At 42.9% G+C, this 26,072-nt stretch overlaps 1 protein-coding gene across 4 annotated transcripts; it reads right to left on the reverse strand.

Moving 5' to 3' along the window:
- Positions 1–7,201: 7,201 nt before the first annotated feature.
- TMEM64 (transmembrane protein 64) lies at positions 7,202–25,143 on the reverse strand. Of its 4 annotated transcripts, XR_008306228.1 has the most exons (5): positions 23,522–25,143; positions 18,490–18,568; positions 11,168–11,323; positions 10,978–11,039; positions 9,020–9,084 (listed from the first exon to the last, which is right to left on the reverse strand). XR_008306228.1 is itself a non-coding variant. In XM_053246322.1 (4 exons), exons 1-3 carry the CDS (start codon positions 24,302–24,304, stop codon positions 11,193–11,195), a joined length of 993 nt encoding a protein of 330 aa, XP_053102297.1. In that variant the 5' UTR covers positions 24,305–25,134; the 3' UTR covers positions 8,951–9,084; positions 11,168–11,192. The 4 variants fall into 4 exon arrangements, 3 of the variants coding, with proteins under 3 accessions (XP_053102296.1, XP_053102297.1, XP_053102298.1); XM_053246322.1 differs by lacking the exon at positions 10,978–11,039 and having other exon boundaries at positions 8,951–9,084; positions 23,522–25,134; XM_053246323.1 differs by lacking the exon at positions 18,490–18,568 and having other exon boundaries at positions 8,953–9,084; positions 23,522–25,127.
- Between the last annotated feature and the right edge of the window lie 929 nt (positions 25,144–26,072).

A 26,072-nucleotide genomic window follows, 5' to 3' on the forward strand; every position in this document is an offset into this window, starting at 1 on the left:
GTACTGCCTCCTTCTCCACTTGGGGTGGTCGTTTCATGAGTCAATTGCCTCAGGTGGCAGACTACTAGGGTGCCAATTGGGCAGCAAGATGACCCCCAACATTGCTGTCAAAGCAGCTCTTCAAGGGCCTTGTAAGTTCTGCAAGGTGTGACTGTCCTCACACTCCTTACAATAAACAAAAAGAGAGAAGAGAAGGCTGTTAGAAACCTTTCCTCCTCACTGCCCTCATACCACTATCAAAGCTTACAAGGGTTGGTTCTGAAAATGGACTGGCCCCCTCCAGGACCATGGGGTAGGCCAGCATAGGGCGACCACCACACGGCACTCCAGTCTCCTTACCTGAGCTGGCGGTAGTGATCTCAGAGGTGGCTTTGGGTTCCCCCAAGCTTATTATCTTGGGGGATTTCAATGTCTATGCGGAGGCCCCTCTAGTAGGAGTAGCTCAAGATTTCATGGCCTCCATGGGTCTATCTTGGTTGGTATCTGGCCCTACCCACATGGCAGGACATACTCTGGATCTGGTTTTTGCCGACCAGGGAATAAATGATCTGGAGGTGGGGGAAATTGAGATAACTCCCTCATCATGGACAGATCACCATCTGGTGAGATTTAGTTTGACTGCTCCATCTGCCCTCTGCAGGTGGGGTGGACTGATTAGAATGGTCTGCCCCCAGAGGCTTATGGATCCGCTCGGTTTCCAGACAGCCCTCAGGGAATTTCCAGTGTCCAGAGCTAGTGACTCTGTGAGGCCCTAGTGAATCTTTGGAATGGAGAGACAGCCTGGGATGTTGACATGGCTGCTCCTAAACACCATCTCTGGCTTGGTGGAGCCCATTCTGCTCAGACTTTGGAAAAGTCTGAACAGTTAAGACTTGCTGGAGTAAAATTAAATTATGTTTATTAGGATAGTTATACATAGTGCATCATTTAAACTGTTTACAGTTTACAGCTGAAGATACTCTTTAAAGCTGTAAGCAGTATCTGTATTTTTTAAAAGCAGCAACAACATACAACCAGCTAAATATGCAGTCACAGTTCTTGCCAACTTAATGTACTATCAAAATAGCATGGTTTTTTGGAAAATGACATGGAACTGTTGGCTAACTTTTGATTACAATGTTGCTTTGAAGGAATCCATTTATGGAGTATGTGAGGGCTGTTATGTGCACATTTTATTTGCTCTATGTGCCCGTACATATGAAAAGTTCCTTTTCAATAATATGTTGGAAAGGCCAGATAGGGTGGAGCCCAGAGTGGTGTACTAGTACCGTGTTTCCCCGAAAATAAGACAGTGTCTTATATTAATTTTAGGCCCAAAAAATGCACTAGGGCTTATTTTCGGGTAGGTCTTATTTTGCACACACCTCCCCCGCCACGGCAGGCAAGCACAGAACAACTTACTCCGAGGTAGTGCCCCAAGTTTCAACCCCGTCTCCTGCCGTTCTCGATCCCTGAGGCCAGCGCGCAGCCGCGAACCCCCGCCTCCCGCCTAGGTCTTATTTTCGGGTAGGTCTTATTTTCAGGGGAGGGCTTATATTAGCAGCACATCAGAAATTACTGCTAGGTCTTACTTTCGGGGAAACACGGTAGTAGAAGCAGGTTAGGCTGAGAGAGAAGTGATTGGCCCAGAGTCACCCAGCAAGTATCATGGCTGAACGGGGACTTGAACCCGGGTCTCCCCAGTCCTAGTCCAGCACTCTAACCACTACACCACGCTAGCCAACACAGCCACACCCCCTTGGCAACTAAACCTTCTGAGTAACCATAACAATGCTATCAACCCTTTGCTTAGCACATGTTCCTGAGACTCTTCACACAGCCATGCATGTTTCCTGCTACTCGTGTGAGGTTTAATTTATACATGAACTGGCCCACTATATTTAATAACTGAAAAGCAGATTCCAACCCAACCCCTTCCTCCATCTTATATATTCTGCTAAAGCTTGTCTAAGATATGGACTAATTTGCATAATTCTCTGCAAGAAAGAAAATCTTTGAACTACAATTTACTTCCAAAAACCAAGACAAGATCTTAAAACTGGGTGGAAGATGTATGAAAATCAGGATACCAACAACATTTTTAATGAAGAGAGTAAGCTGACACCAGGTACAGTTTAAAAAGAAACCAACCACATGTTTATAGAAAGCTACTCTGCCATTTATTATGTGCATGAGAACACAGTTTACAGTCGTCTTAAGTGAGCTCTGCAAAATAAATCAATAGAACAGCCCCCGGAGCTCCAGGAAGTCACTGTGCAAGTGTACAGTGCCTTCCTGGGGTCCCCCTCCCGCCACCCGAGTGTATCAGTCTGGGGACACACTTGGGTGTGTCAGTTGCAAGCAACTGCAGCTGACACATGATCAAAATAATGAGGTTAACAGAGCACTCGCTCCATTAACCTCATTTAGTGGGAGTGTTACTTAGGCAGACTAGCTGCCGTGGAACCACCAGGCTCGCCCGCGAGCCCAGTGGTTCAAAAGGTCACTAGAAAACAGGCTGGGCACCCTTAGACCAGTTCCTAGCGATCATGGGAATAGCTCCTTAGTTTGTCAAGCCAACGTCAAATCTTGGTTACCCATCTATATTCAACACCACAAGTGAATCTCAGGTTCGTGCCTCAGCGTGGGTTCAGATGATCATGGTCAAATCAGTTACCAACTTTTCAAAGTAGGTTCTGTGTTGTGTGGGATCCACCCAACCTATATTGTCAAATTCCCACACAATATTGTGTTGTGTAGGAATCCACTTGACAAGATCATCAGAGTGGGCTCTGCTCCATGTGCCAACGGTGAGAGATGTTCAGCTGTCGAGCACGCGGGACAGGGCCATCTCAGCCATTGCCCCCAGGCTTTGGAATGCTCTCCTGGCTGACATCCACTCCTCAGCTTCTATCACAGTTTACAGAAAACAAGTAAAAATGTGGCTCTTCACCCAGGCTTTTACACAAGTAGGTTTTACTACACTGGCTCTGTGTTTTGTGTGACTACTTTATATAGATTTTTAAAATTTTAAATAGAGATTGTTATAGTTCTATTTAATATTTGTACTTTTGGAGGCTCTTCTCATGCTCAAGTGAGAAGAGCCAAATCGGGTTTGTGGGAAGAGCAGGCTAAACCCGCTCTCCCCGCAGACATCAGTAAGCCCTCCCTGGGCGGCTGCAGCAGAGCCGGCGGGGACTTGTGAGTTTGGGGGTCGTGCAGCCCCCGGAAGCTCCAGCATGCCCTGCGCGAGCATGCAAGGCATGCTAGAGACACCCCCGAGCTGGGAGGCTACTTTTTAGCCTGCCCATTGGGCGTCGACCCGAGATTGTTGTACCACGTCAACACACGATTTAAGAAACTGGGTTTGCAGAGCGCTCGCTCTGCAAACCTGGTTCAAGGGCAGGGGCAATTCACTAGGGTTTCTTAACCTTGGGCCCCCAGATGTTGTTCAACTACAACTCCCAGAATCCCGACATGGCCTTTGCGGCTGGGGATTCTGGGAGTTGTGTGTGAGAGTGTGTGTGTCTGTGCATGTGTGTGTACACACACATGCACACAGAAATTTTTTCTTTTCTCCTCAGATCAGAGTAGTAATAGATCAGCTTAGACCTCATTTCACGCGTCAGTCCAATTCCTATTGTTATTCTTTCAGTGTTACCAGTTGGTCACATTAGACCAGGCCTGCAGCTTCAGCCCTCCTGCGGAGGTTGACCTACAACTCCCATAATCCCTGGCTATTGGCCACTGTGGCTGGGGATTATGGGAATTGTAGTCGGCGGGTGGCAAAGTTCAGCAGGCCTGCATTAGACCGTATCATGACAAAAGATTTAAGCTCACTGTATAAGTACCTCTTGGTGACATGGTGGCTACCACCTTACATTAAAAGTATGGGCATACTCTGGTGTGATGTTTTTTGGACAGCATTTCCATGCATGTTTCAAATCAGCCTGAATCTCAGAAAAGAATGTTTCATACCAATAGCTTAAAAAGGGGAATCCTCGGCAGCAACTGTGCTGATACGCCATAAACAAACCAGACTGAGATTACAGATTACGTGGAACAAAAGTTATCAGTGTTATATATATTTAAATTTCAACGAGTCTATACAGGCTCCTCCACCTGTTAACATACACACCTGACGCACTCTCTAAAGCTCAAGCCCCCTCCTGGTATTTATTATGTGGTACAAACGAAAAGCAGGAACAGGCAAGTTGCCTCATACCAGAGATTGCTGCTTGCTTAAAGCAATAGTTCAGTAAATAAACCAAGCTATATGCTACAGCAGAAGGTCAAAAACCCACCTCTGAAGGAGCAATATCTGTCCAATTAGACTGAGAAGAGTATTTTCACTTATTTTGCTTTAGGACTGTGAAAGCCTACTTAAGGAAAATATCAAATGTGTATAAGCATAATTTTTAAAAAGAGAAACAGCATTATTGGCTCAGACCAATAGCTAAACTTTAACTGTGTCCCGTCCTAAAGTCTAAAAACCAAAGGGGGTGAGGGGGTGGAGGACTAGTGCATATGGTCTAATCACAGCTTTTATTTTCTTATATTAGGATACACTGTGAATCCTGAATGTCTTGATAATTGCAAAATCATCTTCTGCATGATCCCCACCGCACATTAAGGTCATCAGAGGAGGTCTGTCTCCAGTTACCACCGTTTCATCTAGTGGCGACTCAGAGGCAGGCCTTCTCTGTAGCTGCTCCTGGGTTGTGGAACGCACTCCCGGCAGAAATCCACAATTTGAATTCTTTTCTTGCCTTCAGGAGAGCCCTTAAAACCTGTTTGGCCTGGCGTTCTAGGGTTTTTAAATAGCTGTAATTCATTTTAATGTTGCAACCTGTTTTTCAGGGTTTTTAAAATTGTGATTGTTTAATTACTATTTTATGATGTTTTAATTATTGTTTTATAATTTTTGTTTTAATTGTTATCTGATTTTAATGGTTTTGTTTTAATTGTAAACCACCCTGTGCCATTTTGGAAGGGCGGTATAGAATAGAATAAATAATATATGTCAAGCTGGAGCTATAGTGGCTGTCTACAACTTTGCTTTGTCATTCTGTCCAAGTTTCATGGCCAGATATTCTACAGGTCACGTATGCATTATATGGAGGGGGTGCGTGGGTGGGGAGAACATACATTACATCCAAAGGGTACTCTCTAAATTAGTTTTCCATCCTCTCTCTCCTCCTATTCAAACACATCAGAATCTGCATTTTACAGTTTCATGGAAAACATTACAGTAACATCAGTTAACATTTGTTCAACATTTTCAAGTGTTCAAAGTGCTTTGTGTGTATTATTCTGTTTTAATTCTTACAGCAATTCTGAGGTACTTATATTGCAGCTAGAGAGACAGGGGTGAGAGCAGTGACTTGCCCATGCCCACTGAGGGAGTGCATGGCAGAGATGAGATTCAAAGCAGGAAGTTGATAGTGCATGTTCAGTATTACTTCTATATATGCAATACCTAAGTTTTCAACAAGAGTTATCAAAGCAGTTTACACAACATAAGGAATGTTTAAGAGATGTTCAAGAGATGTTCACAATCTAAAAAAGAAACTCAAGGAAAAAATCAGCATCAGCCACTGGAATGATGTTATATGGAAGAGACAGGGATAGTTGCTCTCCTAGCAGTTATCCCTTTTTAAAAGGTGCTTCTTTGCCCAGTTAGCAGGAGCTGATGCACAGTGAATACTTAATTGCCAATAAGACCTTGATACGAACTCTTGGCATCTTAGCTTAACAGTTTCATTTACTATTACAGAAGTGATACATAAGAAGAGAGCCATTATTTGATTGTTTTTAATTGCAGTATATTCTCTCCCCCAATGCCAATTATTTCAGCATATCTTTACTATCTAACAGCAGGAAAATTAAGCCCAGTACATTTGAAACATATCAGATGTATCTCTTTAAAATAAATTGAGTGAATTTATTGTATAAAATGATTGGCAAGATATAGAACAAGCTTAATGCATATTTTCCATTAACATATACACATTATCACACAAAATGCAAAAAACATTTGAAGAAACTATGCTGTCCTATGAAAAGTGTTCACACAGATAAGTTACTCTGGTTACAAAACATAATGGAACTAAAAGCACTTCAAAATATTTTGTGAAGTGCTCTTTATTATCAGGGAGTCCACAGCACACATGTACTGGTAAGTTTTAAGTGGGATAACATCTAGGTGACTTTTTGCTTACTGGAATTCCTTTTCACATAAAAGCTGTCTTAATAATGAGATCAGCAATAATTCATTGCCAAACAGTGCCCTTAAATAGTAACCAAACTCCCGCTTTTTCAAAAAGCCAAAGCAATGCAGGTGTCTGTGACCAAAGCTAAACTTCTAAAAACAATTTCTTGCAAATAGTAGCAAGGATATTAATGGAACAAAACACACAGAAGTGTTACCAAGATTTATAAATTCTATCTCAAGGTATAAACCAACTTTTTTGTCCAGAGTAGCCTTTCAAAGTGACCTTTCCAGTCTAGCTTTGTTCTCAAGATTTCAAGTTCCAAAAAATGGGGTCTACAAGGGATACACTAAGAGGCTATTCACACAATGGGGCAAAATCGGGCTAGTGGAGGCTAACCCGATTTCGCCCCATCATGTGAACTCGGGCTCGGCTGTGAGCGCGGTGGTTCCTAGGCAGGTAACCCGCCTAAGTACCCCTCCACTAAAATCAGGTTTGCGGAGTAGCCGTGGCACGGGTCTGTGCCACGGTTACGCATGAGTAGACACCCCGGAGGGGAGGCGAAAAGCTGCCTCCAGGCTCTGGGGGTCTCATGCAGGGCATATTGCTCCCCAGCCCCCACCAGCTCCGTAACAGAGCTGGCAATTATGTGGGTGGCCAATCTGGCCGCCCAGGGCTCCTGCTCTGTTCGTGTGTGGGGAGAGCGGGCTTAGCTCTCTAAAGATCTCACTGATCGCGAGACCCGGCTCAATATGTAGCTACCAAGCAGATAAGGTGCATTCTCAAAAGAACAGAACAATCCTGGATTAACTAGAACCCTGAAAGTGCTTTGTCACAATCCAATACTTGTAGGTGCATTTAATCCCACTGAAGTGACTTGACTTGGTATTGGGATTGTGGCCCTTGTCTTCTCTCACAAATTGTTTGTAAATTAACAAAAAAATCCAAAACTCCACTCTTGGTAGTTCTGGGGGAAATACCTAAAAAAGCAATAAGTAACACAAAAATCATAAGAGCCAGAAGTGTACTTTATTTTTCAGAACAAATAAAAATGCAGACAAAAAAATAAGATCGAGTTCGAAGTAGTTTTGTGCTGGTTCCAACTGCTATGAAGCATTTTTGTGAAAACATAAATCAGGAATACAAATATGTATCTGTAAGGAATTATGGTACTGACACACACAAGCACAGTTAGGCTTATTCCAGCTCATTCAAACCCGTGAAGCAACTGGGACTCTCCACAGAAGGATCACCATCACATCATATGAAATATATTCTTTAAAATTTTTACAGATTCCTGAGCCTCTAAGACACTTCTAGTCATTTTTTTTTTTGATGGAAAACCTGTCTTTTCCTCATTTTTGCAAATGTTTCAAAACAAATGAGAAGGGACAAATACAATCTTCACAAAGTACTGCACAAAACTTGTATCAGAAGAGGATCCTATGATAATCGGAGGAAGGTGTATTAGGGAGGAATTGAGTTTATTTTTAAAGCTTTTATTAAAGAAAAACCAAAAGGTCTTCCCTATAAAATAAAGGCCACGTGATGCATTAGTACCGTAGTGTTTTCAGAGAGATTCAGTTCCTCCTATTCTGTAAGTCTTATGGTGCGCAGATCAAAGTGAATTTAATCAACGCTACCTAAAGCTCTTTTTATAAATGAGCAAGAAATGGGATTGTGATGGAAGAGCCCTTTTGATACTCACAAAGATGGTAAAGCCAGGTCGGATACTTGCATTTCACATGCAAGTTCTCTTCCAGGCTGCTATTTGCCACAAACTATTAAGTACTCTGTAGTTTCCCTTTTACTTTGCATATTACACAGTGTAACTCAAAATGTTATATAAGAGCACTTCAGTCCCACAATGTAGGATTTAAAACTTATGTCAAAAGTTATGAATGGCTCCACAAGATTTCAGTGGCTTACAAAAATACATTCAACTAAGGATTTATATAAGATGTTCTCTCTACCCACCCCACCCCTGCCCAAATTAGACAAAAACTAGATAAGGGAAGCCAAATGGTCCCTGAAATCGCAAAACCACCCCACCACCCTTTTCTTTTCAGCAGGTATCCCAAAGAGCCATGAGGAAAACCCTGTTCCCTGTCACAGACAGGAAAATGACTGGATACAGGAGAAATCCCTCCTCCTCCTCAGGAAGTGCTTTTCTTGCTTTCTCAGCCCTGAAAACAGGACCTTCTTTGTGCTGGCTACCCTCCGCTTGTGGAGAGCATACTCTTTTCTGGAAATATTTTGAAAGCTAAGCACATTCAAGAATACTGTACATGAAGTTGCATACTTTACACTTGTTCACCAGCATTAAAGATCTACTGTATATTATTAGTCAGCCTTATAAATAATGCTAAGCTAAAAGTAGTTGCTTTGAGGGTATTTTTCTCAGTCTGTAGAAGCAAACAAAACAAAATCTAAAGTGCAGACTACAGGCCATGACAAGTATAACAACAAAAGGTGCAGCCAGACTTGCATCTACATTTATGGTTACTTAGCCACCTACTGAACCTCACAAAACTCCATCCATTGTGCAACTAAAACCATCAGGCTGGTTTACCAGAGCACATCCTCCAGTCATTTTGGGATTTAAGTCTTGTTGAGAAGTCCAGAAAACTGTCTAGGCAACAAGTTAGGTTATTCAGGTTCACAAGACTTTAATGTAATACTTTGGGAGGTTAGAAGGGAGTCATACAATATTGATTCCTCCTCCAGAAAATGTAAGCGTCCTCTTGTTGCAAAATGTTGAACTGCTGTTGCTTGGTTGACTGCTTTTAACCAGTGATGTCTTCATTTCCATTTCACATGCGACAATGGCTGCATTCAGTTCCACTTGAGCCCGGTGGACAACATAGAACATGAGGCCTATACTTATTATAATCTGTGGATGAAACAGAAGTCACATATTTTCAACAGCAATGAGGAGCTCAAAGAAAATTTTCTGAGTACCAGGGGCGGGGGAGACTACTAATACTCTTTAGGTCACTTTAGCAGTGACTATGTAAAACAAACCCAAAAAAGTCCACACAGTGGCAGGGCATCTGCCCAGTAACTCCCAGGAAGTGAGAAGAGATCAAATTATCTGGGACTGGATGGGGCTCTCTCCCACTCTTTGCACCTGCTCAGGGTGCATTGATCATAATCAAGTTTCCTGCTGATACTTCATATATTTCTTAAACAATGATGCAAACCCGATCACTAGAACATGTTAATTTACAACTCAATAAAGAATTTACAACATCTAGGCGGGTGCATTCTGCATAACTTTTTAGATTACTTGCTCTTTCCTCATTCATGAAATATATCTATTTTAAAAAACCTTAACTTTTTAACTTATGTTCGCTCCATTACCTGTGTCACATTGCCCTGCATCTCCTTGTTGCACTGCTTACACTTGACACATTTTCCTTTTTACCCAGGGAAGGTATTTCTTCAAAATATTCCTAGATAGGGTATCTCCTACACCCAGAAGCTATGACAGCTTTTCACTGGCAAATTGTAAGGCAATACAGGAAGCTGCATACTGGATAATGCCTTCCCTCCACCCACCAACTTTCCCATCTCACCTCTTTTCCTATACTTTCAACTCAGAGGACTTGGCCCAGCCCTGCCAGAAAAAGCCACCCTACTATCCAGCCTCTATCTTTGCCTCAGGTGAAAGAACAGGTTTAGAAACATAAAGTGAAAGTTTGCCTAGTATTGCATTGGCATCCATCACAGGACCCTCAGGGACATATTTTGGTGAGAGAGAAGGGAAGAATGGCAAAATGCACTCCTTCCCCCACTCAAGTGACAGCACAGTGGCAGTCTGAAACACACAGCTGCACATGCACAATGCAAGTCCAGATGTCGGCCAATGACATTTTAGAAATGGAAATCTGTCCATCAGAGAAATAAAATACAGTGCAGACAGATATCTGTATAGGTTATTGTGTGAATGACTGTACCTGCATTCATTTTATAAGTGATTATAAAATGAGAACCGTTTGTAATACATTTCCATTGGGTTCTAAAAGAAACAAATTCATATCAAAGGATCTCAGAGAATATTCTTGTTCTGTTTCCAGAACTAGTTAATTCTATTGGGTACCTAAGCACCAATGTTTTGAAGAGTTAACTTTTCTTTTCACTTCAAGAAGCAAAAAAGACCTTTCAATTATAGCTTAGCTAAAGAGTTGAGAGGTATAATTAAATGACTACCTTAAGAGCTTCTACTTTTACTTATTTTCCAGAAGGCATTAACTAGATTTTGGGTGTGCTCATAAGGGCTATTATTGGTTTGCAACAAGATAATGATCTATTCACTAAGCATACTAACTTAGTCAAATGGAAAGGGGGACAACAGATTCATTATTCACTACATCCCCACCCTTCATTTCAGTTCAGAGTGTGTACGAAGTGATTTGCATTCATAGAACCAAACAGTATATATAAGGCTTCAACCCACAGGTGGCTGGGATTAAATTCCATGGAACACAGTGGGACCTCCATAGTGTGCAATTAAAAACACATTTTTAAAGAGGCTTTAAGAGCCATCTTATTTGTTTGTTATTTCTCTTTGTAAACCACCCTGAGCCATTTTTGGAAGGGCGGTATAGAAATCAAATTATTATTATTATTATTATTATTAATATCTGGTAGGTGCTTTAGTTTTTATAGTTTTCAATTTTTAGCTTTTTAAACAACTTTTAATTTGAAACTTTAAATGTGTAAATAATTTGAAACTTTAAATGTATAATTTTAAATGTGGTTTTAGCCTGGTATTTTAACTTACCTTGTTTAATTTTTATTGTATCCATTTTATTAGTGTTGTGAGCTGTCCCAAGCAGTAGTATACTGGAGGAGTGGGTTATAAATAAATAAATAAATAAATAAATAAATAAATACTTCAAGTAAGCATGCATAGTAATGAGCTAGAGGCCTATCAAAACAAATTGTTCAATGAGGTCTAACAAGCCACTTACCTGTAAACTAAACACAAAGTAGCCACTAACACTTTGTTCTGCAATAACATCCTCCATAGTGCGCAAAGTGGTGCCCAAGTAGGAGTTTAAGAGCTGAGTTGGAAGCAATCCAATGGAAGAAGCCATCAGGTAGTTTGGTAATGAGAGATCTGTGATCTAAATAAAAAGGAACATATGAGATTTGACCAATAAAAAAACAAGTCTGATTACTTTTCTCAAAATAAAAACAAAGATTGCTTTAGTTAATGTCAGTCAGTCAATTTTATTACAGCCATTGGCCAGCCAAAAGATAAAAATCAGAACATATATAACTAAAATAACAACAAATAGTAACTAATAATAACACACAGTGAAACAATATACAAGCATCCAAAATACATTACTTTAAAAACAGTAAAACAACTTCTAAAAATTGAGACCTTAATCTTCTTTGGTTAATGTGTTTTAGTCTGGACAAAGAAAAGGTGAGGGGGAGAATAAAACTTCTAGCTAACATGGTTATGCAAAGTCATAGCTTAGGTTCAACCACTCCGGTGGGGGGTGGACCAGGGGAGAGAATAGTCATGGAATGGGGTTTTTAAGAGCTGTATGGTTCCCTGGCACTACATTCACCTTCCTAGGGATCCAACATTTCCATGTTCTTTTTAACTCTCTACCATTCCACTGCTTACTAAAAAAAACCCCACACCCCTGAAATATATCTTAAGATTATTGTACACAGCGGCTGACATCCTATCAAACCACACCAATGTGGAAGGACTGTGGGCATATGCCCAGATCTCTCACACAATTCCTCTAGTTCTCCTGTATGCTGTTTCACAAGAGCCATTTGAGTTCAGAGTGCTCCATGAGCTATGGAAGTACTCTGTAAGATTGGAAACATGTTACTGATAGTTAGTACTCACTCCAAGTGCAGAATCAATCCATTTTACCTATATCAAATCTGTTTTAGTTAAAGTCAATGCACAAGCCCAGCTAAAATACAGGTACAGTACCATAAGACATTTTTGGATCCAAGCCAAAAAGATCATGGGGTTAGTATACATTTTTGGGGGGGGGGTGTTTTAAAGCATGCTCATTTCCAAGGATGGAGAAAGAGAGAGAGATTATTGTATGCTGTTCACATACAAGCTAATGTTTCTCTGTACTGGCTTAACTGGGTCACTATTTCAAACAAAAAAAACCCTTAACAGCATTTCCCGAAAATGTACTGTACAGCATTGGTGGAGTTTTAAAAGCAGCTTGCCGAGAACGTGCCCTACAGTATTAGTCAAGGGGGTGGTCTTAGGTGAATTTAAGAGATCATAGAAAAATGTAAGAGGAGTTGATACAGCATGTATATTGTACTAACTATTAACATTTAGAAGCCGAGATTCTTTTCCATAGAATGTAAGACCCCCATCAATGGTAGCAAGTTATCATTGATCTCAGTAGACTTAAACAGTACAACTACAGGGTTCAAAATTTGAAGGTCTGGTGATTAAAATTCATTTTAAAATGTGAAATGCATGATAATATCTATGAAAATCACATAAATCCTTTGGGGAAAGATTTTTACATATTTTTAATTGGCTTAAAGATTTCAAAAAAGTTTATATCAAAAACAAAATTGAGAAAGGAGATTGAATATATAAGCACTCTGGAGTATTATGTAGTATAAATAACTTGTTTCAGGAAAGTGTCCACAGTGCCAAGTAAACAAGTAACAGCTGAAGCAGGAATTATTGAGGAAAACTGCCAATTGCAGCACAAGATGAGATTCCACGAGATTCAGGCAGGCAAAAAAAGACAGCAGGTACTTAATTGCATACGATTTCAATATGAAAGCAAGCATGATCATTCAACCTCTCCTCAGTCTCAGAACTGCCAACTCACTACAACCCAAAAATAAGCATTAGTGCGCCTGTTATTTCAAACCAACCTACTGAAACTGGTATCAAGTACATGGTGGAGGTTGGGTAATCCACATGGAAAATTCCACCTAAAATATTTATCATAATACACAGATTAGTTCCCTCTAGTAAACTTCATTTTGAATTTTTTCCACAGATTAGATTATACAGTTGCAATCAATCCTCTTTATTTACTGTAGTTCCAATAGGTGCAGAATTGCAGAGGGAATCCATGTCAGCTTCCCTAACCCCTTCTTGTTGTTGTTGTTTTAAAGAGAGTAAATTCCTCAAGGGTGTATAAACAAAAATATATAGGAAAACTGCCCTAATGTTCATAAGCAGAGGTGCCATGCATAGGCTATTTGTCCCTCCTGAATTGCTTGGAGTCAGGGATGTGCATGGAACAGGCAGGGGGTGGGATAACTTTAAGGGTGAGGGAGGGTGCACTTCCCGCCCCCCCGCTGTTTCCCCTGCCAGAGCTCAGTTTTCTAAAGGTCCATCGGGACGGCAGCCAGTTCCCTCTAAGGCATGCGCATGTGCGTGCACTCACACAGTTTCTGATGTTCGCTCAGTTAAATTTTAGATCCCGCTCATGTTGACACAGGAAGGACCCACTCTGAATGCATGTGCGTACACACTGCCTTGATACCGCCACCCAGAACAAAACTCAATCTGCACACAGATTTTTAAAAATAGAGAGAACACTGGCGGCAGCGTACCTCCCTGCCGCCCCGTTGTAAAGATGTACCCGGAAGTAGCTGGCATGATGTGCGTGAGCAGGCGCATCAGCTACCTCCGGGTACATCTGGACAATGGGGCAAACGGGGTGGCAGCAGTGTTCTCTTAATTTTTCTCATCTCTGTGCAGAATGAGTTTTGTTCTGGGCACCAGGATCAAGGCAGTGTGTGCACACCTGCATTCAGTGTGGGGCCTTCCTGATTCAACCTGAGCGGGATCTAAAATTTACTGAGCGGACATCAAAACAATAGTGAGCGCATGCATGCCTTAGAGGAAACACTGGGTGGCAGGGAGGTACACTGCTACCCCAATGGACTTTTAGAAAACTGATCACCGGCAGGAGAAACTTGACAGGGGTTGGTAAGTGTACCCTCCTACGCCCTTAAAAGTTACCCCACCCCGTGTAACCAGCAGAACCGCTGGTCGGCTGACGTGGTTGAGAGGCCCATAAAGGGCCTTTGAACTGGTTCCATGCACATCCTTACTTGGAGTCATGCTTCCCTATCAACCCACACTTAAGCATCATCCTGATACCACAATGCTTCTTGCTCCAAATTCTGTATAACCTCAATTAACAGTTTCTCAATAAAAGATGCAAGTTGAACAGATTTATAGATTCACTCCTCTGAAGCTCACGGGTGACTTTAAGCCATTCACCATCTCTTAACCTAACCTGCCTGACATGGTTGTTGAGAGAATGAAATGGGGGCGGGGGGGGGAGCATGATATACACTACTTATCTCCAGGTCCTTGGAGAAAAGGGTGTGGATAACAACAACAAATATTTATATACCGCTTTTCAACAAATGTTTCCAAAAATATAATAAATACTGTAGAACATTTTTACTAAAATTAGTGTTCTGTGTGCACAGTCAGATAAGCAGCCAAGCATATTCAAATATAATGGCACATATCTGAAATTTTGGGTCTTCCTTATCAATGCATTTAAAAATAGAATGCAAGCAGAACTAGGTTACTGATAAGTTACATGGAATGGACTAATAGAAGGCAGGAATCTGTTCATTAAAGCAAAATACAATGTATACCAGATGACTGGTATTGATGACAACACATTTTGCCAACCCTGTTGGATAGCTATGAAAAGAAACTAGCATGGCATGCTTAATTGCTGTACTGCTGATGGGCTTTTGTTTTCCATATACCTCTGAAATGGAAGTTGAGAGCTTGGATGGTTTCTAAAATATGTTCCTAAGCCAAGCAAATGTACATATAAGTGCACAGCTTCTCAAGTTCTAATTGAGCACAGTTCTTCCCAACAGAAGCACATACCAAGTAAAAGGGCAATGATCAAAAACAGTATTAAAATGAGTTATTTCACTGTCACTGTCTTAGAACAGCTTTAGTATTTTAAATATATGCTTTTCAAAGTTAACCATAATATCATAATACCACATCTTAGCACTTCAGTTAAGAAATGACCAGCTAAAACACTGAGCAGTAGTAAGAAACATGAAGAGCAAGCAGCTTCTCCAGGAGTTTTCCACTACTTGAGAGTTTATTACACCACTTCCAAACCCCAAAATGCATACGTGTAAATAGCACAAACTCAATTTATCTGGTAGCTTTATTGTATATTTTTCTGACAAGTATATTAGAGCTACATATTTGAAAGGCACTCTGTGACTACTTTTGCAATTCCATTAAAATCTGGGACATGGTGGAAGCTTACACAGGGGGGAGACCTACTTTACAGCCAGAAGGATGCAACTAGCACACTCTCTGCCTTTTAAATTTTAAATCAGAAACCAGATAGGCAAAGTAGGGCACTCATTAAATTTGATCGGACTCTGAAACAATCACAAGTATTAGATGAACAACTCTTGACAGTAAACTTTTCAACTTGCAATGTTCCCAGGTTACCAGTAAGATGCTATCTGCACAGATCATAAGCTTTGCTTCAGTTTTCATCCAAAAATGGCTCAGAACTACATATTACTGAGCAAGACATTTATTAAGCTCATTAGCAAGAGGTAGTAAAAACACAAGTTGAAATAACTAATGTTTGCAAATGCAGAAACCAAACATTGTGCTTTCAAAATTATTGAGAGTGGAAGTAATAGTAGGATGTATATCTGACTTCTAAATGAGTTTTTAAAGTCATTGTTTTATAAAACCAGTTGCACGTCTATTTTTATGTCAGAGCTTTTTCCACTGGAATTAAGCCATCACTTCATTCAGTGAGAGAGAAAACTCCTTACAGACATTTAACTGCATGAAATGAATGTGTGTGGGCAGAGGGGGGATGTTATGGTGTCAGGCTCTGCCCAGGCCACATATACCTGTAGGTCAGAGCAAGCCTACCACACCACCCTCTTTAAAAGTTCACTTTTAACAGCTGAAACTTCTATAAAATATTAAATTATCCTTATTTCCAGTAGCCTAATAGCCTTCTCAGTTGCCGGGGGGGGGATGTTGCTTGTGAGATGTTTTACTTTCACTTAAGGGAGCAAGTGAGATTGCCCTCTTTTGCTGCTATTATCTGAGAGTAAGAGAAACCCTGTTCGAACGAGAGCACTGCTAAAGTACAATTTTCTTAGTTCTCTTCCAAAGCCTTATAAAAATTTTCTACAGATGAAGAACCTGTCTTAAACTGAAAAGGAAGATAACTTCAGATAGTAGATTCTGAGAACTTGCAATCCTCAGGAGAGGACTCAATTACAGAGCTTCATTTGACACTACAGAATAGTTTGACATGAAACAAACTGGGAATTATAACCAGAGGTCAAGAAATGTTGGCTCAGTTCACCAACTAGATAAAATATCAGGTGGTTCCTCAAGCTATGTTGGAACATTAGTCATCAGGATGTTTTTCACTTGTCACAGACTAGTAGACTAGTGGATTTCCTGAGCCCTGGCTATAACCAAGTTTGGTTACCACATACAAGTAATTTAGTAAGCAACAAACTACAGATTTTTACATAGTTGAAGGAGGAAGCTTCCTTGGCTGGGAGCCAGGCAACTGTGGGTCTTAGATTAATACAGTCCCAGATCACTGGTTATTTCACAATCCATGTTGCAACCAGATAGACCTATTTAAATAAAAGCAATTTAATTCACTGATTTAAATCACACACAAAATTAAGTTAATCACTCAGATAAATTTTTCCAGTCTGAGATTCAGATCCTTCCTAAACAAACACATATGCCAACAATGAAGATATTATTTGCAAATAGAATCTTTCTAAGAAGTTAGTGCATAATTCAAAACCTCTGCCATGCAACCAGCCCATTTTGCACTACAAAATGATGAAACAAAACAGAGTTTTGTCTGGCTTTCTCTGTACCCCAGAGAAAAGACACTTGCCTGAGGATTAGGGCTGCAGTCTTAACACACCTGTCTGTAAGTATGACCCACTGAATTAAGTGGGGCTTGCGATTTAGCAAACTGGCTAGGGGTGTGCACAGAACCGCACAGCTGCGGTCCGGCACTGTGGGGTGGGTTTCTTTAAGGGCGGGGAGGGTTTACTTACCCCTCCCGCCACTTGTCCCCCTCCAGCGCTCATATTTCGTGTAATATTTGGGGCGGCAGGATACCTCCCTGCCTCCCCTCCGCAATGCAAAAGGCTCCGGCAAGCCTTTTGCGCACACGCACGTCGCGCACGAGCTTTACATCTCCCCAATGCCGGAGGCCCGGTCTACCCAGCCTCAGCCCCTGCCAGCGGGTAGACCAGGTAGACTGGGCCTCCAGCCGCCGGAGGCCTGGTCTACCCGCCGGCAGGGGCCGAGGCTGGGTAGACCGGGCCTCCGGCATCGGGGAGACGTAAAGCTCGCGCGCGACATGCGCGTGCGCAAAAGGCTTGCCGGAGCCTTTTGCATTGCGGAGGGGCAAGGGGCGGCAGGGAGGTATCCTGCCACCCCAAATATTACACAAAATACGAACGCTGGAGGGGGACAAGTGGCAGGAGTGGTAAGTAAACCCTCCCTGCCCTTAAAGGAACCCCCTCCACCCGGAATGGACCGGCCAGGTCTGAACCGGTCCGGACGGTCCAGAGGCCTTTACAATGGCCTCCGGACCGGTCCGGACCCATCCCTAAAACTGGCATAAGTTAAGGCTGCAACAAGTATCCTGAATTTTCCAGAAACAAAGAATATTAGTTCTTGGGCAAAACAGCATTTCTCCATCTAATTAAAAATGCACTCTCCTGCTATTTAGTTGGTAGCATTATAAATATTCATAATCTGAGAAATGAAAACATTGCATAGATCAGTTAGTTAGGGGAGAACAAGATCATCCATATGGGCACAGTGTTCTAGTCTTCGCAGCAAGTTTTGCTTATTTTGAACTAAAAATAGCACCTTACAATCATGGAAGGAAAAAGGAGAATATGATTCAAAACCAGAGCCTCCTATGATTAAACTTACAGAACACCGAAAACCACACCAATGCTGACAGAGGTGGTCTCAGGATCATGTGCCTTATCAACTGGATAAAAATTAGAAAACAAATTTTTTAGAGATTTTTTTAAAGCTAGATTTTTAAAATTCTGTTTTTTTAATTAGATTTAATTTAATGTTTAAATTTAATTAGATTAGATATCTACACAAGTGTGTGCTATAGAGGTGTGCTTCCAACAGTAGGAGCCCGCCCCCCTCTTTTGCCAAAAACAGCCATGGGCGGGGAGACCCTGGTTGGGATCGAAGTAAGCAGGAAGGGTATCACTCTTTTCTCACCTGCTTTCTTCCTTCTGAAAATCAGCTCCCTGGAGCAGTTATTTGTGTCTGAAGTAGCAATTTCCCCCAAAGTGTGTCTCTTGAAAACAAAACAAAACTTGTTTACAATGAAACCTAAATAAAAGGAATAAGGAGTTCTGTGCTGTCTTAAGGGTTGATATATCAGTGTGCTTAGGTATGCCTAGTTTTGCACAGGATCAGACTATACGCCTTACTGTACACAGTCTTCTTGTCTGGGGAATCTCACCAGCATTGTTAAAAAAACCAAAAACCTTGTGCTGATACAATTGTGGATCATTTGTCAGACTAACAAAAGCTTGTCATTCTTCCTGAAATTTTCTGATAAATTATTATGCACATAAATTTAAACAAGGCATTGTACTGGCTCATACATACGTATTATAGTCAATACAATGCCTAGTTTAAATTTATGTGCAAAATAATGTATTAGAAAATTGCATTTGAGCTATTTTTAAGAGTTATGTATAACTTTGTTAAAAAGAGCTCAAATACAGCAAAACATTTTTTGGTACAAATAAAACCAAAGTGTGAAGCATTTTAAGATTCAGCTCATAGTTCTGTCAATAGAGGTCCTATTAGCCTAAAAGCTATCTTACTGTTGCAGGTAGTCCTGTGGTGGAACTGGACCTTTCTCTCTCTCTCTCATTCCGTTCAGTCGTGTCCAACTCTCGGTCAATGCTTTCCAATTGATCCATAAAGGGTTTTTTTTTTTGGCAAAAAAGATACTGGAGTAGGTTGCCAGGTCCTTCTCTAGGCCAGAGCTGTGTTAGCCAGTACAAGTAAACTTATACTGTTCACCCCTCCACCACAATTAGGTACTGTTGGACTTTGGAGGGGCTGGACCTTACACTTGGCTATTAAAGATAACAGTGGGCTATGAAGCCAAGCTCCAGTTTGTGGACACCTGAGTTTGGCTGTCTTTATCTAGCATACTTACATAGAAGTGTGCATAGGATTGCAGCTTTACAGCATAGTCTATACAAGTTTAATCAAATGTAATACAAGTCCCACTCCCTTTTACTAGGGTTTACCCCCTAGAAAAATATGCTTAGGACTGCAATCCCAGTCTTCAAGTAAGCAATCTTGCTTTAATGTATCTAAATGCTTACAAAGAAAGTCCAGAATAAATGCATGCACGTGCACACACTCTCTCTCTCTCTCTCTCTCTCTCTCACACACACACACACACACACCCCAAATACGCAGACACAATCTTAAAACAAAGGACATGCAGGCTGAATAATGAAAGGTTTTGGATTATGCTCATAGATAATGCAAAATATGTATTTAGTTGCAAACTAATATTTTTGATTTTTTAGTGACCATATGCACATTTGTTCAGGATGTGCATATGGGGACAGGATTTGTCCCCATTTGTTCAAGATGTTCATATAGGCATTTCATTCAGGATCACGATATGGTGACCATGATACAAGTCCATGATTTAAAATCAGCTTTAAAAAAAAATACGAGGCATGTCAATTTACCCTAGGTCTCTTGGCAGAATCACTGTACTGCACTTCACAAGTGATAGTATACAGTAGGGGTATACAGAAGATAGGAACAACAGCGGGAGAGCCAAGGTTACACTGGAATTCTCAAAACATGAGGGGTGGGGAGAATCATGCATGGAGCACCACCTTCAATGTGCCATCTAGCATATTGAATTGCAGAATAGTGCAAATGCTTTAAGGCAACAGAATAAGGAACTAAATCCCAAATACTTAAAATGTCTGCTTCTGACAGCCATGGTCCTAGTCTACAGTGATAACCCTAAATTCACTTATTGTGGAGCAAGTACTGTTGAACTCACAGGGACTTACTTCCAAGTAAATATGCTTAAGATTGCCTTGCATGAGTGTCCAAGCTTACCTAGAAGGATTATCCTTCAAGGATACATGTTTCCAGGTGCCACAACATTTTGGTTTTTCAATATAATGAAAACAACCTCTTGGTCTCATATGATGTTATGCAAGCTGTCGGTGGTAAAAGGAGCCATGAGTGGTAAAATCTGCCCCACACACCTGTATCAAAGCTAACTGGAATCAGAAGTTAATACAGTTTAAACTGATATGACAGAGTAGATCTCAATGGGGTAGATGTATTAAGTATTTAAATCTGGTATATCCTATGATACTGGTCTTTTAAGTCAGTTCTTCTCTATTTCAAGAACTATTTGGGATGTTGAGACAAAAACTGAGGGCCACCAAGAAACCAACAGAACTTCTAAATATATCTTAAAAGATTCAATAGTTCCCTAGCAGTTCTGAATGGTATTATTATACAAGCAGCCAACAAGAAATGTTGAGACCAGACTCCTTGCATGATACTTTGCATATCTTTCCAAATAAATTATATCCTTTTTGTGAAGGAATTGCTTCAATAATATATTACAGAATTGTTAAGGTTGACCCCAAAACAATATAATATAGACCACAGAAGTACGTGAACTATTATTCTATAGAGTGCAATGGTATTCCAAAAAGATAATGAAAACCAAGAGTATAATGGAAAGGAGCTAAACTCCAGAAATTCTACTGAAAAGTACAAAAGTTCCTGGGTATTGTATCTAAACATAAGGTTGTCTTAGAAAACATATGGTTGTCTTGCTACAGATGTGCTCCAACACACTCCACAATATCCACACCTTATTATTATTGGATTTCATTATTGCTTTGGAGTACCAGTGTGATGTTACCCTTTAATATAATCACACACACACACACACTTTGCATATGTTCTGTGGCCTACTGTTATTGACTAACCCTTTTATAAGAGTGCTTACAAAATGGCCACTGGCCAAGACTGAAATGTCTTAGAGATACAGAAATACATAATGCCTTTTAGACAGTATCCCAGTCCCATGGAAGCCATGTTTTGTAAATGACACCCATGAAATTAATATTTAAGTGACTGAACCAAATGGACGTTAACTAGTCATCACACTGAGACATCAATGTAATCAGCTCCTGTCCACATGGTTAGGTCACTTAAACATTCTTTTGATCTAGGCAAATGATAGCTGTTTATGAATAAGCGACTCCCATGGGAGTGGGAATCTGTCTAAAGATCACAGAATACGTTTAGAAATACAAAATGAAAACTACAAGACACTGCTGGAAACAGCAACATGGTCCCTTTAGGAACACTGCAGTAACCCCAAGTTAAGTAACTTGGGCTGCAATCCTAAATTCACTTACTAAAAACGCCCTATTGAACAAGTGTATCTTGGAAGCAAAGTGTGCCGTCGAGTCGGTGTCTCCTGTCTACCACAGAGCTCTATGGTTGTCTTTGGTAGAATACAGGAGGGGTTTACCATTGCCATCTCCTGCGCAGTAAGTACTGAAAGTCATATATGCATAGAATACTTGAAAGCAACATGTATAGGATTTATGTATAGGCTCTGCATGATCCTAACATACAAAGTAGTTTTTCAGTTAATAATATGCCTTTGTTTTGTATGAAAGATACAGACAAATCCAAACTGCTGGCATTTTAAAACTTTTGCTATGTCTTTGAAATTCTACAAAATTACTAATAAATTCCACTGAGGAGTCGGTCCATTAATTAGAATGTTTCAAAGATATGTTTGCACCCAGGACTTGGGGAAAAGATTGTAGATCTGCACAGCGTTGAGCGAATTGCTGAACATTGCTTGGGGCACAAAAACGGGATAAAAATTGGGGCAGATCACAAAGTACAATTATGGCCTAACAGTGGTTTCCCACTGTGTATATGCACATCAAGCTACCTAATGGTACAGCAATGAAATGACTTGACTAGCAAGCCAGAGGTTGCCAGTTCGAATCCTCGCTGGTATGTTTCTCCCAGACTATGGGAAACACCTATATTGGGCAGGAGCGATATAAGATGCTGAAAGGCATCATCTCATACTACGCTGGAGATGGCAATGGTAAACCTCTCCTGTATTCTATCAAAGCCAGCCACAGGGCTCTGTGGTTGCCAGGAATGACACCAACTCAATGGCACACTTTACACGTGCATCACAGACACACATTACCCTTTATGTCTGGTCAACACCTGTTATAGTGACACACAGATTTTCAACCAATTTCTGCATATAAAAATATTTTAACTTTTTAACTGGCCATAAAACAAGAGTGTGAAGTGCAGGATCACTTCTATGATTTGAACACTTTATGTTGAGTGGCGATATGCTACACCAAAGGTCCCCCAAACCAACACAACAGCAGTTGTGCTTTTCTTATAGTATAGGAGAACATGAAGCTCTCTCTTCCCATATTACATTTCAAGACTTTATACATGAGTGTACACAGGCAGAAATGGTCCAGTGTCATAAAGGAACTAGTCCTCAGAATTTCACAGGAAATTTGACTCAAAATACATGTTACATGCAAATACATGCAGCACTGGCCAATGATCTTTAAATGACAGTAAGCCACATCTTACTGGTTTTCTGGAATTAAGAGGCAGCATGGAGAGGGCAGGTGATGCTTAGCCCTTTCCTTCACTTTAAAACATATCTCCCAAGTAACAAGGAAATGTGCATTTATAACCCCACAGAGGGAAAACCTGCTAAACAGGCACCTTTGGGTAGAGAATGGTTAACCATCCTGCCAACATCTCAGCTTCTGATCCTCCTCACTTTATTAAAGAGGTCACTAAACCTCTGCAACTGCGTGTAATGACTAGTTTGGGCCTCATTCATCTTCAATTCCCATGCACTGTAATAGCTTTTTTATATGTATGCTTCCTTAGAGAACTTCTCCAAACAGCTATGGAAGAAACCGTGTATTTGGAATCAGTGCTGAGCGTTATAAGGCTCTTTTCACAAGCGATACTTTGTTGTTGTTGTTATACCATCAATAATATGACAGTAAAACCGAGATCTAGAATATTACACCCCACCCCAATTCAAAACCGTCTCTCTTTCACTTTCTCTTCTAGACTCCCTTACAAGCGGCGCATCTTAGCTCAAAGGGCGTCCCTTGTGCAAATGCCCAAAGCGCATTTTGTAAGAGCCACTCACAGAGAAGACGGCATTTTGGAGCCCGAAGGGTATCGGGGTGAGCCTGGCCAGGGCCACCACCTTGAGGCCGCTCCCTCCTTCCACCACGCGAATGACAGCGGTGAGCTTCTCGCTGCCCTGGATCCTGGCCAGCACCCATCGCGCCAACAGCTTCTTGCAGACCACATGGGAGATGAAGGTGCCGATGAGCACGCCCAGCACCATGAGGCCCATGCCCAGCACGAAGCCGTAGAGGTAGCCGGCCGCCACGTTGAGCAGGATGTAGCCCCAGCCGCAAGGGAAAGAAACCACGATGAAGCCCACGGTGAAGAGCAGCACGCCGGCCAGGCTGTCCAAGCTCTCGGCCCAGAGCATCAGGTCCCGCAGGTATTGGCGCACCAGGGCCAGCGAGGCGAAGCAGAGGGCCGCCAAGAAGCACACGCTCAGGCAACTCTTGCACCAGCAAGTGCCCAGCAGGCAGCCCGAGCAGTGCCACGTCCTGCTGCCCTCGGCTAAGATGGGCCCCGGCTCGGGCAGCTGGCACAGCAGGATCTCCGCCGACGCAGGAGGGTGGTAATGGTAATAGAGCCCGTTCCGCTCCTCAAACAGCGGCCCTGCCGCGCCGGCTGCTTCCCCCGCTCCGGCTCCCCTTCCCGTCGCCGCCTCGCCCGGCTCTCCAGCAGCAGCAGCAGCCCCGAGCCGAGGCAGCCATCGGCTCAGGTCCTGCCGGGCGCCCGGGGCAAAGGCGTATTTGGTCGCCCGAGAGAGCAGCTGCAGCACGGCGGCCGCCCAGGAGCTCCACATCGCCGGGGTCTAAGGCAACGAGGAGGACAACAGGAGGAGGAGGAGACGCCGCCGGCCGGCGGAGGTCGAGGGAGCGCTGCGCCTTCCCGGCTCCGCAAGAGGCGGCCGCTCACTCATCGCCGCCGGCGCCGCCGCCGTTGCTGCCGCTGCCCCGCCGAGGGAAACCGAAGGAGAGGCTGTGAGGTGGAGGAGGAGGCGCAGCGCGCGCGCCCTTTCTTCCTTCCCTCCTCAACGGCCGGGCGACGAGACCCCCGCAGAGCTCCTTCCAGCCGCTGGTTAAAGAGCGGCAGCCGCTGCGAAAAACTGGCGGAGTCGGCAGCTGCGGCCTGGGCAGGGCGGGCGTGCCGGGACTGAGCAGCAGCCGAGGCAACGGCTGCGGCGCGGCATGTCGTCTGGGCGCTCCAAAGGCCCCGCCGCGGAGTCGGCTCTGGCAAGAAGGACCGCCCCGCTGTGTGCGTTCCTTCCAAGCGCGAGGGCAGGGGGAGCGAGCGAGCGGGGGCCGAGGAGGAGGCGGCGGAGGACGCCGTGGTCGCCGATGTGGCAAAGAAGAAGCCCGGGGGCAGCGGCCGAGTACACACAGACGAGAGATGCGAAGGGGAGGGGCGAGGGGAGGGGTCGGGCCGCCCACCCGAATGGGGAGCAAGCGCGAGCGCCGGTGCTCGTCCCCCTACGAAGGCAGCCCTTCGCACGCCTTTAAGGTTTCTGCCTACAGCCTCTCAGGGCTGCCGCCAGGGCTTGCACTCTCAAATAAACAACATGTTTCTCTACTGGCAGCAGCAACCCCCTCAGGAATGCCGCCGCAGCCGCCACCCCACAGGCACATCTGCACACTACATGCCCGCACGGACATAGATGAAGAAGACTTTCAGGGGTGTCGCTCTAATTGAGCGGATGGGTTCAGGGCCAGGGGCGTAGCTAGGGGAGGGGGGGTGTGTGCACCCCAATCCCTGGCAGCTCCTTGGTGTGAGGGAGATAATGAAGAAAATAGGGAGGGGTGGAGCTGGGGGCCCCTCGGGAGCTGGGGCGGCTGGCTTCTTTTGACCCCGTTTGCTCAATTGTAGCTACCCCCCTTGGTTCAAAAAACTCTGGGAGCCCCAGCTCCTGAGGGCCCCCCAGCTCCACTCCTCCCACTCCCTATTTTCTTCATTATCTCCCTCACACTGAGGGGCCGATGGGGAGGCAAGAGGGGGGGCCCCTCTCTCCTAGCTACGGCACTAAAAACTTAGCCAAAAAAAAAGTATCTTCTCACGAATGCCACCTCACAAGCACAGCTGAGCTACACACACACACACCAACAGCCATTAACCACTCCTACACACAGAGCCTGTCACGAATGATACAATCACACACACGCCACTCTCCTCACACAGAACACTCCCACCATGAATGCAATGCAATCTCCTCTGCATGCTCACACACACACATACCACCCACACAACCCTTCTCACGCACATAGCCACTGGTCATAATGCTCCTATTACAGAGAAGGCCTTGCCCACTTGCCCTTTGAGGTGCCTCCCTTAGCTACCCTTTTTAGAAGGCTATGGCGGTTATGGTTTGTTTACATAGGGGTCAGAAGGGGGGATTTGTTAATTTCATTAAGCTCCCTCTCCTCCCCTCATTTGAGCACTGCAACCCCGCACAATAGGTTTGATACACATTTCACACTCTTACTCCACACATGACTATATACTGCCTTGTGTTTTATTTATTTTTACATTTATATTGCACTCTTCCTCCAAGTAGCCCAGTCCAGAGTTGTATACTT

This window comes from Hemicordylus capensis, chromosome 4 (assembly GCF_027244095.1).
Source record: "Hemicordylus capensis ecotype Gifberg chromosome 4, rHemCap1.1.pri, whole genome shotgun sequence".
In the NCBI taxonomy this organism is placed as follows: domain Eukaryota; kingdom Metazoa; phylum Chordata; class Lepidosauria; order Squamata; family Cordylidae; genus Hemicordylus; species Hemicordylus capensis.

Coding starts and splice junctions, on each gene's coding strand:
- TMEM64 (XM_053246321.1), bottom strand. CDS start 24,304: ATGTGGAGCTCCTGGGCGGCCGCCGTGCTGCAGCTGCTCTCTCGGGCG. Junction 11,324..23,521: donor TCCAAAATGCCGTCTTCTCT/GTGAGTGGCTCT, acceptor CTTTTTATTTAG/ATCACAGATCTCTCATTACC. Junction 9,085..11,167: donor ACTTTGTGTTTAGTTTACAG/GTAAGTGGCTTG, acceptor TTTCATCCACAG/ATTATAATAAGTATAGGCCT.